We start from the raw sequence: 19,244 nt of genomic DNA, 5'->3' as shown, positions 1-19,244 counted from the left end.
GGCTATCGATCCCTGCTCCAGGTCATATCACTGCTGTAGACTAGTGGCTATCGGTCCCTGCTCCAGGTCCTATCACTGCTGTAGACTAGTGGCTATCGATCCCTGCTCCAGGTCATATTACTGCTGTAGTCTAGTGGCTATCGATCCCTGCTCCAGGTCATATCACTGCTGTAGACTAGTGGCTATCGGTCCCTGCTCCAGGTCATATCACTGCTGTAGACTAGTGGCTATCGGTCCCTGCTCCAGGTCATATCACTGCTGTAGACTAGTGGCTATCGATCCCTGCTCCAGGTCATATCACTGCTGTAGACTAGTGGCTATCGATCCCTGCTCCAGGTCATATCACTGCTGTAGACTAGTGGCTATCGATCCCTGCTCCAGGTCATATCACTGCTGTAGACTAGTGGCTATCGATCCCTGCTCCAGGTCATATCACTGCTGTAGACTAGTGGCTATCGATCCCTGCTCCAGGTCATATTACTGCTGTAGACTAGTGGCTATCGATCCCTGCTCCAGGTCATATCACTGCTGTAGACTAGTGGCTATCGATCCCTGCTCCAGGTCCTATCACTGCTGTAGACTAGTGGCTATCGATCCCTGCTCCAGGTCATATCACTGCTGTAGACTAGTGGCTATCGATCCCTGCTCCAGGTCCTATCACTGCTGGAGACTAGTGGCTATCGGTCCCTGCTCCAGGTCATATCACTGCTGGAGACTAGTGGCTATCGGTCCCTGCTCCAGGTCATATCACTGCTGTAGACTAGTGGCTATCGGTCCCTGCTCCAGGTCATATCACTGCTGTAGACTAGTGGCTATCGGTCCCTGCTCCAGGTCCTATCACTGCTGTAGACTAGTGGCTATCGATCCCTGCTCCAGGTCCTATCACTGCTGTAGACTAGTGGCTATCGGTCCCTGCTCCAGGTCCTATCACTGCTGTAGACTAGTGGCTATCGGTCCCTGCTCCAGGTCCTATCACTGCTGTAGACTAGTGGCTATCGGTCCCTGCTCCAGGTCATATCACTGCTGTAGACTAGTGGCTATCGATCCCTGCTCCAGGTCATATTACTGCTGTAGTCTAGTGGCTATCGGTCCCTGCTCCAGGTCATATCACTGCTGTAGACTAGTGGCTATCGGTCCCTGCTCCAGGTCATATCACTGCTGTAGACTAGTGGCTATCGATCCCTGCTCCAGGTCATATCACTGCTGTAGACTAGTGGCTATCGGTCCCTGCTCCAGGTCATATCACTGCTGTAGACTAGTGGCTATCGATCCCTGCTCCAGGTCCTATCACTGCTGTAGACTAGTGGCTATCGATCCCTGCTCCAGGTCATATCACTGCTGTAGACTAGTGGCTATCGGTCCCTGCTCCAGGTCATATCACTGCTGTAGACTAGTGGCTATCGGTCCCTGCTCCAGGTCCTATCACTGCTGTAGACTAGTGGCTATCGGTCCCTGCTCCAGGTCATATCACTGCTGTAGACTAGTGGCTATCGATCCCTGCTCCAGGTCATATTACTGCTGTAGTCTAGTGGCTATCGATCCCTGCTCCAGGTCATATCACTGCTGTAGACTAGTGGCTATCGGTCCCTGCTCCAGGTCATATCACTGCTGTAGACTAGTGGCTATCGATCCCTGCTCCAGGTCCTATCACTGCTGTAGACTAGTGGCTATCGATCCCTGCTCCAGGTCATATCACTGCTGTAGACTAGTGGCTATCGATCCCTGCTCCAGGTCATATCACTGCTGTAGACTAGTGGCTATCGGTCCCTGCTCCAGGTCATATCACTGCTGTAGACTAGTGGCTATCGATCCCTGCTCCAGGTCCTATCACTGCTGTAGACTAGTGGCTATCGATCCCTGCTCCAGGTCATATCACTGCTGTAGACTAGTGGCTATCGATCCCTGCTCCAGGTCATATCACTGCTGTAGACTAGTGGCTATCGGTCCCTGCTCCAGGTCCTATCACTGCTGTAGACTAGTGGCTATCGATCCCTGCTCCAGGTCCTATCACTGCTGTAGACTAGTGGCTATCGATCCCTGCTCCAGGTCATATCACTGCTGTAGACTAGTGGCTATCGGTCCCTGCTCCAGGTCCTATCACTGCTGTAGACTAGTGGCTATCGATCCCTGCTCCAGGTAATATTACTGCTGTAGTCTAGTGGCTATCGATCCCTGCTCCAGGTCATATCACTGCTGTAGACTAGTGGCTATCGGTCCCTGCTCCAGGTCATATCACTGCTGTAGACTAGTGGCTATCGGTCCCTGCTCCAGGTCATATCACTGCTGTAGACTAGTGGCTATCGATCCCTGCTCCAGGTCATATCACTGCTGTAGACTAGTGGCTATCGATCCCTGCTCCAGGTCCTATCACTGCTGTAGACTAGTGGCTATCGATCCCTGCTCCAGGTCATATCACTGCTGTAGACTAGTGGCTATCGATCCCTGCTCCAGGTCATATCACTACTGTAGACTAGTGGCTATCGATCCCTGCTCCAGGTCATATCACTGCTGTAGACTAGTGGCTATCGATCCCTGCTCCAGGTCATATCACTGCTGTAGACTAGTGGCTATCGATCCCTGCTCCAGGTCCTATCACTGCTGTAGTCTAGTGGCTATCGATCCCTGCTCCAGGTCATATCACTGCTGTAGACTAGTGGCTATCAATCCCTGCTCCAGGTCCTATCACTGCTGTAGACTAGTGGCTATCGATCCCTGCTCCAGGTCATATCACTGCTGTAGACTAGTGGCTATCGATCCCTGCTCCAGGTCCTATCACTGCTGTAGACTAGTGGCTATCGATCCCTGCTCCAGGTCATATCACTGCTGTAGACTAGTGGCTATCGATCCCTGCTCCAGGTCATATTACTGCTGTAGACTAGTGGCTATCGATCCCTGCTCCAGGTCATATCACTACTGTAGACTAGTGGCTATCGATCCCTGCTCCAGGTCATATCACTGCTGTAGACTAGTGGCTATCGATCCCTGCTCCAGGTCATATCACTGCTGTAGACTAGTGGCTATCGATCCCTGCTCCAGGTCCTATCACTGCTGTAGTCTAGTGGCTATCGATCCCTGCTCCAGGTCATATCACTGCTGTAGACTAGTGGCTATCGATCCCTGCTCCAGGTCATATCACTGCTGTAGACTAGTGGCTATCGATCCCTGCTCCAGGTCATATCACTGCTGTAGACTAGTGGCTATCGATCCCTGCTCCAGGTCATATCACTGCTGTAGACTAGTGGCTATCGATCCCTGCTCCAGGTCATATTACTGCTGTAGACTAGTGGCTATCGATCCCTGCTCCAGGTCATATCACTGCTGTAGACTAGTGGCTATCGATCCCTGCTCCAGGTCCTATCACTGCTGTAGACTAGTGGCTATCGATCCCTGCTCCAGGTCATATCACTGCTGTAGACTAGTGGCTATCGATCCCTGCTCCAGGTCCTATCACTGCTGGAGACTAGTGGCTATCGGTCCCTGCTCCAGGTCATATCACTGCTGGAGACTAGTGGCTATCGGTCCCTGCTCCAGGTCATATCACTGCTGTAGACTAGTGGCTATCGATCCCTGCTCCAGGTCATATTACTGCTGTAGACTAGTGGCTATCGATCCCTGCTCCAGGTCATATCACTACTGTAGACTAGTGGCTATCGATCCCTGCTCCAGGTCATATCACTGCTGTAGACTAGTGGCTATCGATCCCTGCTCCAGGTCCTATCACTGCTGTAGTCTAGTGGCTATCGATCCCTGCTCCAGGTCATATCACTGCTGTAGACTAGTGGCTATCAATCGCTGCTCCAGGTCCTATCACTGCTGTAGACTAGTGGCTATCGATCCCTGCTCCAGGTCATATCACTGCTGTAGACTAGTGGCTATCGATCCCTGCTCCAGGTCATATCACTGCTGTAGACTAGTGGCTATCGGTCCCTGCTCCAGGTCCTATCACTGCTGTAGACTAGTGGCTATCGATCCCTGCTCCAGGTCATATCACTGCTGTAGACTAGTGGCTATCGATCCCTGCTCCAGGTCATATCACTGCTGTAGACTAGTGGCTATCGATCCCTGCTCCAGGTCATATCACTACTGTAGACTAGTGGCTATCGATCCCTGCTCCAGGTCATATCACTGCTGTAGACTAGTGGCTATCGATCCCTGCTCCAGGTCATATCACTGCTGTAGACTAGTGGTTATCGATCCCTGCTCCAGGTCCTATCACTGCTGTAGTCTAGTGGCTATCGATCCCTGCTCCAGGTCATATCACTGCTGTAGACTAGTGGCTATCGATCCCTGCTCCAGGTCATATCACTGCTGTAGTCTAGTGGCTATCGATCCCTGCTCCAGGTCCTATCACTGCTGTAGACTAGTGGCTATCGATCCCTGCTCCAGGTCCTATCACTGCTGTAGACTAGTGGCTATCGATCCCTGCTCCAGGTCATATCACTGCTGTAGACTAGTGGCTATCGATCCCTGCTCCAGGTCATATCACTGCTGTAGACTAGTGGCTATCGATCCCTGCTCCAGGTCATATCACTGCTGTAGACTAGTGGCTATCGATCCCTGCTCCAGGTCATATCACTGCTGTAGACTAGTGGCTATCGATCCCTGCTCCAGGTCCTATCACTGCTGTAGACTAGTGGCTATCGATCCCTGCTCCAGGTCATATCACTGCTGTAGACTAGTGGCTATCGATCCCTGCTCCAGGTCATATCACTGCTGTAGACTAGTGGCTATCGATCCCTGCTCCAGGTCATATCACTGCTGTAGACTAGTGGCTATCGATCCCTGCTCCAGGTCATATCACTGCTGTAGACTAGTGGCTATCGATCCCTGCTCCAGGTCATATCACTGCTGTAGACTAGTGGCTATCGATCCCTGCTCCAGGTCATATTACTGCTGTAGACTAGTGGCTATCGATCCCTGCTCCAGGTCATATCACTGCTGTAGACTAGTGGCTATCGATCCCTGCTCCAGGTCCTATCACTGCTGTAGACTAGTGGCTATCGATCCCTGCTCCAGGTCATATCACTGCTGTAGACTAGTGGCTATCGATCCCTGCTCCAGGTCATATCACTGCTGTAGACTAGTGGCTATCGGTCCCTGCTCCAGGTCATATCACTGCTGTAGACTAGTGGCTATCGGTCCCTGCTCCAGGTCATATCACTGCTGTAGACTAGAATGCCCATAGGTACAGATCTAGGATCAGTTACCCCTCCCTAACCTGTTCACATGAAATTATGAAATGTTCCTTTCCCCTATGGTCTAGACCAATGATGTATGAACATACAGTGCCTTCAGAAAGTATTCACACCCCTTGACATTTTTGTTACAGCCTGAATTTAAAATTGATTAAATATATTTTTTGTAAACACCAATACCCCATAATGTCAAAGTGGAATTTTATCATCAGACGTTTTACAAATGAATAAAAAAGGAAAAGCTGAAATGTCTTGAGTCAATTTGTTATGGCAAGCCTAAATAAGTTCAGAAGTAAAAATGTGCTCAACAAGTCACATAAGTTGCATGGGCTCTGTGTGCCATAATAGTGTTTAACCAGATTTTTGAATGACTACCTCCTCACTGTACCCCACACATACAATTATCTATAAGGTCCCTCAGTCGAGCAGTGAATATCAAAAAACGATTCAACCACAAAGAACAGGGAGGTTTTCCAATGTCTCGCAAAGAAGGGCACATATACGTAGATGGGTAAAAATAAAAAAACAGACATTGAATATCCCTTTGAGCATGGTGAAGTTATTAATTACACTTTGGATGGTGTATCAATACACCCAGTCACTACGAAGATACAGGCGTCCTTCCTAACTCATTCCCAGAGAGGAAGAAAACCACTCAGGGATTTCACCATGAGGTCAATGGTCACTTTAAAACAGTTACAGAGATGAATGATTGTGATAAGAGAACTGAGGAAGGATCAACAACATTGTAGTTACTCCACAATACTAACCTAATTGACAGAGTGAAAAGAAGGAAGCCTGTACAGAATACAAATATTCCAAAACATGCATCCTGTTTGCAACAAGGCACTAAAGTAATACTGCAAAAGAAAATTGCAAAGCAATTAACTTTTTGTCCTGAAATATAAAGTGTTATGTTTGGGGCAAATCCAATACAACACATTACTGAGTACCACTCTCCATATTTTCAAGCATAGTGGTGGCTGCATCATGTTATGGGTACAGTGGCTTGTGAAAGTATTCACCCCCCTTGGCATTTTTCCTATTTTGTTGCCTTACAACCTGGAATTAAAATTGATTTTTTTTGGGGGGGGTTGTATAATTTGATTTACACAACTCACTTTGAAGATGCAACATATTTTTTCTTGTGAAACAAAGAAATAAGACAAAAAAAAACAGGACTTGAGCGTGCATAACTATTCACCCCCCAAAAGTCAATACTTTGTAGCAATTACAGCTGCAAGTCTCTTGGGGTATGTCTCTATAAGCTTGGCACATCTAGCCACTGGGATTTTTGCCCATTCTTCAAGGCAAAACTGCTCCAGCTCCTTCAAGTTGGATGGGTTCCGCTGGTGTACAGCAATCTTTAAGTCATACCACAGATTCTCAATTGGATTGAGGTCTGGGCTTTGACTAGGCCATTCCAAGACATTTAAATGTTTCCCCTTAAACCACTCGAGTGTTGCTTTAGCAGTATGCTTAGGGTCATTGTCCTGCTGGAAGGTGAACCTCATTCCCAGTCTCAAATCTCTGGAAGACTGAACCAGGTTTCCCTCAAGAATTTCCCTGTATTTAGCGCCATCCCTTATTCCTTCAATACTGACCAGTTTCCCAGTCCCTGCCGATGAAAAACATCCCCACAGCATGATGCTGCCATCACTATGCTTCACTGTGGGGATGGTGTTCTTGGGGTGATGAGGTGTTGGGTTTGCGCCAGACATAGCGTTTTCCTTGATGGCCAAAAAGCTCAATTTTAGTCTCATCTGACCAGAGTACCTTCTTCCATATGTTTGGGGAGTCTCCCACATGGCTTTTGGCGAACACCAAAGGTATTTGCTTATTTTTTTCTTTAAGCAATGGCTTTTTTCTGGTCACTCTTCTGTAAAGCCCAGCTCTGTGGAGTGTACGGCTTAAAGTGGTCCTATGGAAATATACTCCAATCTCTGCTGTGGAGCTTTGTAGCTCCTTCAGGGTTATCTTTGGTCTCTTTGTTGCCTCTGATTAATGCCCTCCTTGCCTGGTCCGTGAGTTTTGGTGGGCGGCCCTCTCTTGGCAGGTTTGTTGTGGTGCCATATTCGTTCAATTTTTTAATAATGGATGTAATGCAGATCCGTTGGATGTTTCAAAGTTGCTGATATTTTTTTTATAACCCAACCCTGATCTGTACTTCTCCACAACCTTGTCCCTGACCTGTTTGGAGAGCTCCTTGGTCTTCATGGTGCCGCTTGCTTAGTGGTGGCCCTTGCTTAGTGGTGTTGCAGAACAGGTGTGTGTATATATCCTGAGATCATGTGACAGATCATGTGACAGATTGCACACAGGTGGACTTTATTTAACTAATTATGTGACTTCTAAAGGTAATTGGTTGCACCAGATCTTATTTAGGGGCTTCATAGCAAAGGGGGTGAATACATATGCACGCACCACTTTTACGTTTATTTATTATTTAGCATTTTTTTAAAAACAAGTTTGGACTATTTTGTGTATGTCCATTACCTGAAATCCCAATAAAAATACATTTAAATTACAGGATGTAATGCAACAAATAGGAAAAAACGCCAAGGGGGATCAATTATTTTGCAAGGCACTGTATGCTTGTAATTGTTAAAGGACTGGGGAGTTTTTCAGCATAAAAAAGAAACGGAATGGAGCTATGCACAGGCAAAATCCTAGAGGAAAACCTGGTTGTCTGCTTTCCACTAGACACCGAGAGATGAATTCACCTTTCAGCAGGACAATAACCTAAAACACAAGGCCAAATCTACACCGGAGTTGCTTACCAAGAAGACTGTGAATGTTCCTGAGTGGCCGAGTTACAGTTTTGTCTGAAATCTACTTGAAAATCTATGGCAGGACCTGAAAATGGTTGTCTAGCAATGATCAACAACTAATTTGACAGAGCTTGAAGAATTTTGAAAAGAATAATGGACAAATGTTGCAAAATCTAGGTGTTGAAAGCTCTTAGAAACGTACCCAGAAAGACTCAACGCTGTAATTGCTGCCAAATGTGATTCTAACATGTATTGACTCGGGTGTGAAAACTTATGTAAATGAGAGATTTCTGTATTTCATTTCCAATAAATGTGCATACATTTATAAAAACATGTTTTCACGTTGTCATTATGGGGTATTGTGTGTAGATGGGTGAGAAATATATTTAATCGATTTTGAATTCATTCTCTAACACAACAAAATGTGGAATAAGTCAAGGGGTATGAATACTTTCCTAAGGCACTGTATAAATATGTCATGAATGTGAGTATGGTGCAAAGTGCAGACATAGGTCTAGGTCTCCCACTGGAGTAGAATAGTCTGACTGACAAACAAAGAAGGCCTTGTGTTTCTTTTATTGTAGAAAACCTATATAAAGACACTTCATCCTCATGATTTGAGGGTTAATTTATGTGCTGTGTTAACTGAAGGACAGAAAAAGCTATGATGGCAAGGGATACTGTTAAAGGCAACGGTTGTGTGTGTGTGTGTGTGTGTGTGTGTGAACCGTGTGTGTGTTGAGCCTATTCTAACCTTGTCTACCTGCATTCTCCAGGTATGGGATCTTTGAGCGCTGCAGAGAGCTGGTGGAGGCGGGCTATGACGTTCAGCAGCCGGACAAAGAGAACGTCACACTCCTGCACTGGGCCTCCATCAACAATAGAATAGACTTGGTCAAGTGAGTGACACTCTCACACAACCTCACACAACCTCACACTGAAGAACCCAATGCCCTTGACCTCATCTCACTATTCAACTGTCTTACATGTGATTTATGAGTTGCAGTAAACCTACATGTACACGTGAAACGCTATTCCCAACACCCACCTATGGGATGTTTCTCCCAGTCAGATTGGATCTCATGCAAGCATACAGTCCTATATCCCTAAACTCACATACAGTCCTATAGCCCTAAACTCACATACAGTCCTATATCCCTAAACTCACATACAGTCCTATAGCCCTAAACTCACATACAGTCCTATATCCCTAAACTCACATACAGTCCTGCCCTAAACTCACATACAGTCCTATATCCCTAAACTCACATACAGTCCTATAGCCCTAAACTCACATACAGTCCTATAGCCCTAAACTCACATACAGTCCTATAGCCCTAAACTCACATACAGTCCTATAGCCCTAAACTCACATACAGTCCTATAGCCCTAAACTCACATACAGTCCTATAGCCCTAAACTCACATACAGTCCTATAGCCCTAAACTCACATACAGTCCTATAGCCCTAAACTCACATACAGTCCTATAGCCCTAAACTCACATACAGTCCTATAGCCCTAAACTCACATACAGTCCTATAGCCCTAAACTCACATACAGTCCTATAGCCCTAAACTCACATACAGTCCTATAGCCCTAAACTCGCATACAGTCCTATAGCCCTAAACTCGCACAGTCCTATAGTCCCTAAACTCGCATACAGTCCTATAGCCCTAAACTCGCATACAGTCCTGCCCTAAACTCACATACAGTCCTATAGCCCTAAACTCACATACAGTCCTATAGCCCTAAACTCACATACAGTCCTATAGCCCTAAACTCGCATACAGTCCTATAGCCCTAAACTCACATACAGTCCTATAGCCCTAAACTCACATACAGTCCTATATCCCTAAACTCACATACAGTCCTATATCCCTAAACTCACATACAGTCCTATAGCCCTAAACTCGCATACAGTCCTATAGCCCTAAACTCACATACAGTCCTATAGCCCTAAACTCACATACAGTCCTATAGCCCTAAACTCACATACAGTCCTATAGCCCTAAACTCACATACAGTCCTATAGCCCTAAACTCACATACAGTCCTATAGCCCTAAACTCACATACAGTCCTATAGCCCTAACGCCTCGATCACACCGACAGTGTCATTGCGTTTTGGTACATCCAGAAGTACATTCATTTTCAATGGATCGCTGCGTTTGCCTTGCAGCATTGCATTGCAGAGGCAGTTGCAGTGCATTCTGTGTGGTGCATACGTTGGATTTATCAAGGGATGTGTCATATTGTATGTGTAGATGGCTTGACAGAAATGGTAGCAGAAGGTGAATGTTGAACTTTTGTTGCACACATATCCAGATGATGCTGCGTACCATTGTGCGCAGTGACGCTGTAGGTGTGGTCGAGTCGTATACTCACACACAGGACATAGGCCTGCATGGTCCTATACATTAGTGAAAACATTTTGCAACAGAAAACTAGTTTCTTATAGGACAAGTTCAGTTAGTCCCTCCCTCCCTCCCTGTTTGTTAGCTTCTGTTTGGTCCCTAGTGAAGTGGACCCAGGTGTGAGTGAATGCACTCATGCTACTGTGCTGTCTTTACCATACCATTGTGGTGCAGAGTGACGTCCTGCAACACACACACTGTACATTACAGGACTGAAACATTGCCAGACCCATGGTCCCTCTGTAGAAGAATAGAATCCCAAACCATTCTAATGCAGCATAGCAGGAAGGGAGAGAACAAGTTCCTGGATGTCTGCTAAGGTCTGAGCAATCAATTCCATTGAAAGGGCAGACACCCTCTTAATACGTTATATTCCTGGAGATCCTGATGCAATAGGAATAAAGCTGAATTTGTCCATCTGTTTCATCTCACTGCCTCAACAATCTAGTCTTTTCACCGCCTGTAGTTGTGTATGTGGGCTAAATGTATTTCTGACTGTGCCTCTGTCTGTAGGTACTACATATCGAAGGGGGCGATGGTGGACCAGTTGGGAGGTGACCTCAACTCCACACCACTGCATTGGGCCACAAGGTAAGAGTGACACCAGTAAATGAGGCATTAACAGACTCTGGTTCAGTCTGCTTTCCCGGACCAAAACGTTAGGTCCTGTTGGTTATGTTGATTTGTAGACACGACCACCTAGAGATAAAAGGGAAAGGTTATATACTGTACGAAGTAGAGATATTGTTTCCTGTAGACTCTCTCCTTTCCACTGTGTGGGTGTCATGGGGTGTGTTTCTGCTAAAGTCCTGTTCCCAGGAGTCACACGATACCTTCAGGGTTGTATGAACACCCTGTACTACCTCTCCTCCTCGCCCTGTCAGAGAGCTCTCTACTGCATTATTCATATGATCAGGGACCCCATACTTAGCCAGGGCTCACGGCTTTGTCAGCAACCCTCCCCTCCCTGCTAGTGACCTTTCACACTAGATAGGAGTGTAGCCCATCTCTCGGACCAGTAACACTTTCTATATGCGATTTATCTGTAGTATTGTGGATATAAGGACTGAATTGCAATGTTGTTGAGGATTGTGTTTGGATAAGTAGCTAGTGCAGCAATCTTCTTATTAAACCATCTCTCAATTGGATGTAGTATCTACGTTTGATTTGCATTACATTTTAGTCATTTAGCAGACGCTGTTATCCAGAGTTACATGAGTAGTTAGGGTTAAGTGCCTTGCTCAAGGGCACATCGACAGGTTTTTCACCTAGTCAGATCAGGGATTCAAACGGTTTCCTATCTACAAAACCCCCAGAGACTTTACATTTGGATATTGGTGCAATCTGTCATTTCCATTTCTGCTGTTAATAATGCTATGTTAATACGGGGGTTTGGCAAGTTTCTACTGTGCTGCAAATGAAAGTTACAGATTGCTCCTTTAAACAAACCAAAACCCAGAAGCATGTATAAATGCTAATACCACGCAATACCAGTTAGTTCTGGTGCTCATCAACATATCATATTGTGTGTGTGTCCACAGACAGGGCCACCTCTCCATGGTGGTGCAGCTGCTGAAGTATGGGTCAGACCCCTCGCTCATCGACGGAGAGGGCTGCAGCTGTGTCCACCTGGCCGCCCAGTTCGGACACACCTCCATCGTGGCTTACCTCATCGCCAAGGGCCAGGTACGCAGAGTGGACCAACCCCTAACCCTGTGTACTTGTGGAGATCTGAGAGGCTTTGATAGGTGTAAGCAATATTGTGAAAATTCTGTTTAGCCTATTAGAGGGCAATGTGGAGATATTACCATATTTCTTCAACCTATCAAATCCTCTCAGATCTCCACAAGTGCGTAGGAGCTAGGGGTTGATTTGGGATTGGCCATGAGGATATGGAACTTGCATCCATTGGATTTACTGTGACATCACCCTTGTGTTATATTTATTCTGATCTCAGCAGAACTGAAATAGTGTTCTTTCAAAGCTTTTCTCATTTATTCAAATCACAGAAGTTGTTGTTGTCAGCCACCAGGGGGTGTTGTTTCATTAGTTTTCCACAGCTGCATTCACATTGGGAGCGCTGCTAGGTTTTTCCTGGATCTGTTCAGTAGCGCAAACATCTTCAAAAAAGCAGAGTGTCGGTCTTCTCTCTGTCTATTGGGGGTTTGTGACCATGTGCTCTTTCTCCCTCTCCTCCAATAGGATGTGGACATGATGGATCAGAACGGCATGACTCCCTTGATGTGGGCAGCTTACAGGACACACAGGTGTGTGTGTGTGTGCCATGCATGCCATGCTGCCGTTCGCGTGGTTGCCGTGCCACGCGTTCACCCATATCCTTCACCTGTGGGATCGGCTGAGGGGTGGTGGGGGGGGTGCTGAGGAGTATTTCTGTCTGTAATAAAGCCCTTTTGTGGGGAAAAAAACATTCTGATTGGCTGGGCCTGGCTCCCCATTGGGTGGGCCTGGCTGGCAAGTGGGTGGGCCTATGCCCACCCATGGCTGCACCCCTGCCCAGTCATGTGACATTCATAGATTATGGCCTAATGAATTTATTTCAAAATGAACTGTAACTCAGTAAAATCTTTGAAATTGTTGCATGTTGCGTTTTATATTTTTGTTCAGTATAGATACACAACATTTATAAATGGATCAAAAGACAGATAAGAGACTGATACTAAAAGCACAAAGAACAATGTGCAGTGGGCTAATACACTGGACTTCGACTGTCGTTAATTAGAGCACATTACACTACGACCCTTTGAGTCTCATAAATGGACAAAAAAGGCTTTGAACATGACCTTTGACCATTGTCCCATCCCAACAGCGTGGACCCCACCCGGCTACTGCTGACCTTCAACGTGTCGGTCAACCTGGGTGACAAGTACCACAAGAACACGGCTCTGCACTGGGCCGTGTTGGCCGGCAACACCACCGTCATCACCCTGCTGCTGGACTCCAACTCCAACGTGGACGCACAGAACATCAAGGTGAGGGGGCTGTGCAGCTTATCTGGGGTCAGCTTTGTATCTCCCCCCTAATGGTTAGGATTGGGGGAGGAGAAGCTGATCCTAGATCTGTACCTAGGGGGAAACTTCACCCCAGAGCCAGGCTATGTTACATAAGGCCCACATGTCTCCTACTAACCTTTGACCTGTAGAACATGCTTGTATCTTGTTACCTTTCATAGCTATCCTGTATCTCGTTACCTTTTATAGCTGTCCTGTATCCTGTTACCTTTCATAGCTGTCCTGTATCCTGTTACCTTTCATAGCTGTCCTGTATCTTATCTTTTATAGCTGTCCTGTATCTTGTTACCTTTCATAGCTGTCCTGTATCTTGTTACCTTTTTATAGCTATCCTGTATCCTGTTACCTTTCATAGCTGTCCTGTATCTTATATTTTATAGCTGTCCTGTATCTTGTTACCTTTCATAGCTATCCTGTATCTTGTTACCTTTCATAGCTGTCCTGTATCTTGTTACCTTTTTATAGCTATCCTGTATCCTGTTACCTTTCATAGCTGTCCTGTATCTTGTTACCTTTCATAGCTGTCCTGTATCTTGTTACCTTTCATAGCTATCCTGTATCTTGTTACCTTTTATAGCTGTCCTGTATCCTGTTACCTTTTATAGCTATCCTGTATCTCGTTACCTTTTATAGCTGTCCTGTATCATGTTACCTTTCATAGCTGTCCTGTATCCTGTTACCTTTTTATAGCTATCCTGTTACCTTTCATAGCTGTCCTGTATCTTGTTACCTTTCATAGCTGTCCTGTATCTTGTTACCTTTCATAGCTGTCCTGTTACCTTTTATAGCTATCCTGTTACCTTTCATAGCTATCCTGTATCTTGTTACCTTTCATAGCTGTCCTGTATCTTATCTTTTATAGCTGTCCTGTTACCTTTCATAGCTGTCCTGTATCTTGTTACCTTTCATAGCTGTCCTGTATCTTGTTACCTTTCATAGCTGTCCTGTATCTTGTTACCTTTTTATAGCTATCCTGTATCCTGTTACCTTTCATAGCTGTCCTGTATCTTGTTACCTTTCATAGCTGTCCTGTATCTTGTTACCTTTCATAGCTATCCTGTATCTTGTTACCTTTTATAGCTATCCTGTATCTTGTTACCTTTCATAGCTGTCCTGTATCTTGTTACCTTTCATAGCTATCCTGTATCTTGTTACCTTTCATAGCTGTCCTGTATCCTGTTACCTTTCATAGCTATCCTGTATCTTGTTACCTTTCATAGCTGTCCTGTATCTTATCTTTCATAGCTGTCCTGTATCTTGTTACCTTTCATAGCTGTTCTGTATCCTGTTACCTTTTATAGCTATCCTGTTACCTTTCATAGCTATCCTGTATCTTGTTACCTTTCATAGCTGTCCTGTATCTTGTTACCTTTCATAGCTATCCTGTTACCTTTTATAGCTGTCCTGTATCCTGTTACCTTTTATAGCTATCCTGTTACCTTTTATAGCTGTCCTGTTACCTTTCATAGCTATCCTGTATCCTATTACCTTTCATAGCTGTCCTGTATCTTATCTTTTATAGCTGTCCTGTATCTTGTTACCTTTCATAGCTATCCTGTATCCTGTTACCTTTCATAGCTATCCTGTATCCTGTTACCTTTCATAGCTATCCTGTATCCTGTTACCTTTCATAGCTATCCTGTATCCTGTTACCTTTCATAGCTGTCCTGCCATAACTTGAAAGGTGGAGCGTCAATATCCAGTGTGGCCAATTAGGATACCCGGATCACCATCAGTGTTTAGTGTCCATCCTCTAATCTTTCTCCTATCCTACTGTTTAGTGGTTATATAGATATAATAGATATAGATATAATAGAGATCCAGAATTAATAGAGCTATTTCAATCTGTGGTTTTTCCTGTGTCCTCAGAAGTCCTATGATCCGGTACTACTATCTGTGAATCAGGCTCTCTATGTGTTAAATTGTTACCGTGGTGATTAGCTGGTTGTTACCATGGTGATTAGGTGGTTAAACTGTCCTCTGGATGTATCCCTCTGTTGTCCTCCAGGGTGAGACGCCGCTGGACCTGGCCAAGCAGAGGAAAAACGTCTGGATGGTCAACCATTTGCAGGAGGCCCGGCAGGCCAAGGGCTACGACAGCCCTGGCTACCTGAAGAAGCTGAAGATGGACAAGGTAGAGACCAGGGAGGAGACTGAGTGGACATACACAAGCATGCAGGCTTAAGCGCACTCAGACTCGGACACACACACACTCACTCACGCACACACTTATTCGCGTAAGCATGTATGCAAACCCCCTCACACACACACACTCAAAAGATGGATAGGAACACACACACACACACACGTCACATGATTGTCCGCACAGTCTGTAGGATGAACCGTAGCACGTCCACTGTCAAGGCCTAAGTCTATCTCAGAATGACTTCTAGGTAGAGTTCCCTATACTAGCACATCCCTCCCAGTCTCCAGACTGTATCAAAACCCTCAGTGATATCACACAAGACCAAACTGTTCTCCAGACCCAACAAGGGCGTTTCAGGGTTAATACACCGGCCACCTTCACCATTTGGGTCATAATGGCCAAGTTCCAGGTCATCTTTTTTGCAGTCGCACCGCACAGATGATCAGATCTCACAATGCCTGGAGAAGTGTTAAACGTTGCTGGAACCACATTACATTACATTTGGTCATTGATAGGATATTACATTATTTTGATATAGCAATAGTCTGAGATGTGCCGCTTGATTGTCAAGAACAATGTGTAGGGTGAAGTTGCCCTTAGATGCTGATCTTGGGTCAGTTTTACATTTCCTCCACTTATGGTTAAGTCTAAAGAGCCTTCCGCCACCTGTCTTTCCGGCCAATAATCCCAGACCCTAAAATAAGCACCTTCGGGCCTAATTGCTGCTTTCTTGTTGACGAGAGACATACAGACAAAGGCTAACACTCTATTTAGACCTCCTCTGGCCTCTGTGTCTTGAAGTAATTGCGCATCCAAGGTAGTGATTTCTTGGAGTCTGAGGAACCCAGCTGTTTGTCTGCACGGACAGACCAGAGGATTGTGTCAAGGCCCTAATCAGTGAATAAGGTGAAGTGGCCCCTAGACGGTGATCTTGGGTCAGTTCAGCATTTTCCCCACTAATAGTTAAGGTTGGGTTTGGGGCATTGGAAGCTGATCATAGATCTGTACTTCACCCCAAAGCACTAATCAGCACCTTTAAGTCCAGTGCGCTAACCACCCTTGCTCTCTGGGACAGGATGAGCACATAGCACCCATTAGTTATACTTGTATCTTGTGATTTTCAAAGTTTTGCTTCTTGACCTTGCATTTCTGTTGTCTTTCAAATTCATACGCTGTCGCACTGGACGATGTAGGTTGTCAAGGTACATCTTTAGACAGAACTCCAGAGGGAGGCCCCATTAGCGGCTGTCACACTGTCACGCTATGACACAAGTCACCCGGCCAAGCTAGTATGTGCTAGTGCCAGAGAGGTTTGGAAGTCTAGAGACTAAACTAGCAATCACTGCCACGAGATTCAGGTTAGTTGTTTCCATACTAGTTGTTTATAGGAAGTGATCCCTTGTTGAGTCTCAACGTTCTCTCACCTTTCTGGCGCCAGCAGGCAGTCTTGCAGGGATGTAGCACGACAATGTGAAAGCGTCTCTTGATGATCTAGTCTTTTTTTTTTTTTTTTTTCTTACTAGCTCTGACTCTGCTGAAATGTACTTCCTATGACTGGCCCACCTAGCTATCTTAAGATGAATGCACTAACTGTAAATCGCTCTAGATAAGAGTGTCTGCTAAATGACTAAAATGTAGTCTAGGTTAAAGTACTGTCCTCTGTAGAGTGTAGATGGTTGGTGAGTTTTGCTAGAGTCAAACACACTCGAGTCCTTGATGGCCATGGTGTCAGCAGGTTTTTGTTCCTCCCTTGCACTAAATTGATCAAGTCAGGTAATTGTTTTAGACCTGGAAAACCTTCCAAACCAATCAGACTCTTAACATAAAGGGTGAAAACCAGCTACAGACATAGCGGCCCCCCAGGAATTTATTACGGTTACGTCCCAAATCACACCCTATTCCCTATAGGCTTATGAGCCCTGGTCAAAAGTAGGGCACTATACAGGGAATAGGAAGCCATTTGGGAGACAGCCTAAGAACCCCTGTGCTAGAACAATAGCTATCCAATCCCCTTTGGCTAGCTCTGGGCATGTTTACATCACTTTAGTGGATGACCCTATAGTTACACCGTCAAGAGTGCTTCCCTGCCTTGCTGTTACAACCTCTCTCCTCCTCTCCCTCTCCTCCTTCCCTCCCTCTATCTCTGGTCCTCCCCCTCCTCTCCTCCTTCCCTCCCTCTATCTCTGGTCCTCCCCCTCTCCCAGGAGTTCAGACAGAAGATCATGTTGGGGACCCCCTTCCTGGTGATCTGGCTGGTGGGCTTCATCGCTGACCTGGACATTGACTCCTGGCTCCTCAAGGGCCTGATGTACTGCGGCATGTGGGTCACTGTGCAGTTCCTCTCCAAGTACGTCACACACACACACCTTTGACAGTATATCTTGCTATCAATGTAGCCGTGTTGTGCAACAAACACACACACACACACACACACCCTTCTGCAGCCCCATCAGGTTAGGGCTTGGTTTATTTCTCTCTAACATGAGCCATGCCAGCAGGTTAGGGCTTGCTTTATTTCTCTCTAACATGAGCCATGCCAGCAGGTTAGGGCTTGCTTTATTTCTCTCTAACATGAGCCATGCCAGCAGGTTAGGGCTTGCTTTATTTCTCTCTAACATGAGCCATGCCAGCAGGTTAGGGCTTGCTTTATTTCTCTCTAACATGAGCCATGCCAGCAGGTTAGGGCTTGCTTTATTTCTCTCTAACATGAGCCATGCCAGCAGGTTAGGGCTTGCTTTATTTCTCTCTAACATGAGCCATGCCAGCAGGTTAGGGCTTGCTTTATTTCTCTCTAACATGAGCCATGCCAGCAGGTTAGGGCTTGCTTTATTTCTCTCTAACATGAGCCATGCCAGCAGGTTAGGGCTTGCTTTATTTCTCTCTAACATGAGCCATGCCAGCAGGTTAGGGCTTGCTTTATTTCTCTCTAACATGAGCCATGCCAGCAGGTTAGGGCTTGCTTTATTTCTCTCTAACATGAGACATGCCAGCAGGTTAGGGCTTGCTTTATTTCTCTCTAACATGAGCCATGCCAGCAGGTTAGGGCTTGCTTTATTTCTCTCTAACATGAGACATGCCAGCAGGTTAGGGCTTGCTTTATTTCTCTCTAACATGAGACATGCCAGCAGGTTAGGGCTTGCTTTATTTCTCTCTAACATGAGCCATGCCAGCAGGTTAGGGCTTGCTTTATTTCTCTCTATCTGGATGACTGTGATATGTAGTTCTAAAGGTTTTGTGGAGTGTGAGATTTGATGTTTTTTACTGCTGAATTCTAACAGTGATTCTCTCTCTTCTCTCTCTTCTCCTTCCTCCCCAGGTCTTTCTTTGACCACTCCATGCACAGCGCCCTGCCCCTGGGAATCTACCTGGCAACCAAGTTCTGGATGTACGTGACCTGGTTCTACTGGTTCTGGAATGATATCCTTCACAATAAGAGTCTCCTGGTTTCCTTGGCCTTTTCTCATTGCAAGCGTGATACATCAGTAAGCTGCTGTGCTGTACAACGGGGCTTTCGTTCACAGCGCAACATGGAAAGACAGCTGTGTGTGTCTATTCACCTCCTAAGAATCAATTATTTCATCAAGGAGGGAGTTGACTTCTGCGAATACTTGATTGATGGGTTTTGACTGAGAGCAAATGTGTATGAATACCTCCCCTGCGGCAATTGGTCCATTAGGGTGTCAGTCAAAC

General features: G+C 45.8%; 1 protein-coding gene across 2 annotated transcripts in view; it reads left to right on the top strand.

The window, feature by feature from the left end:
- Positions 1–19,244, top strand: part of LOC121543361 (palmitoyltransferase ZDHHC17) — a 55,136-nt gene that overhangs the window by 23,007 nt on the left and 12,885 nt on the right. For both annotated transcript variants that reach the window (XM_041853164.2, XM_041853166.2), the window contains 8 exons: positions 8,743–8,865; positions 10,893–10,970; positions 11,921–12,065; positions 12,582–12,646; positions 13,207–13,369; positions 15,417–15,542; positions 17,759–17,901; positions 18,871–18,971. In XM_041853164.2, the coding sequence (XP_041709098.1) occupies positions 8,743–8,865; positions 10,893–10,970; positions 11,921–12,065; positions 12,582–12,646; positions 13,207–13,369; positions 15,417–15,542; positions 17,759–17,901; positions 18,871–18,971 (944 nt within the window). The remainder of the gene's footprint in view (positions 1–8,742; positions 8,866–10,892; positions 10,971–11,920; positions 12,066–12,581; positions 12,647–13,206; positions 13,370–15,416; positions 15,543–17,758; positions 17,902–18,870; positions 18,972–19,244) is intronic.

Source organism: Coregonus clupeaformis, chromosome 28, assembly GCF_020615455.1.
Source record: "Coregonus clupeaformis isolate EN_2021a chromosome 28, ASM2061545v1, whole genome shotgun sequence".
NCBI classification, from domain to species: domain Eukaryota; kingdom Metazoa; phylum Chordata; class Actinopteri; order Salmoniformes; family Salmonidae; genus Coregonus; species Coregonus clupeaformis.
Note: the sequence above shows the minus strand (reverse complement) of the source record. Positions and strands in the feature narration are given on the sequence as shown.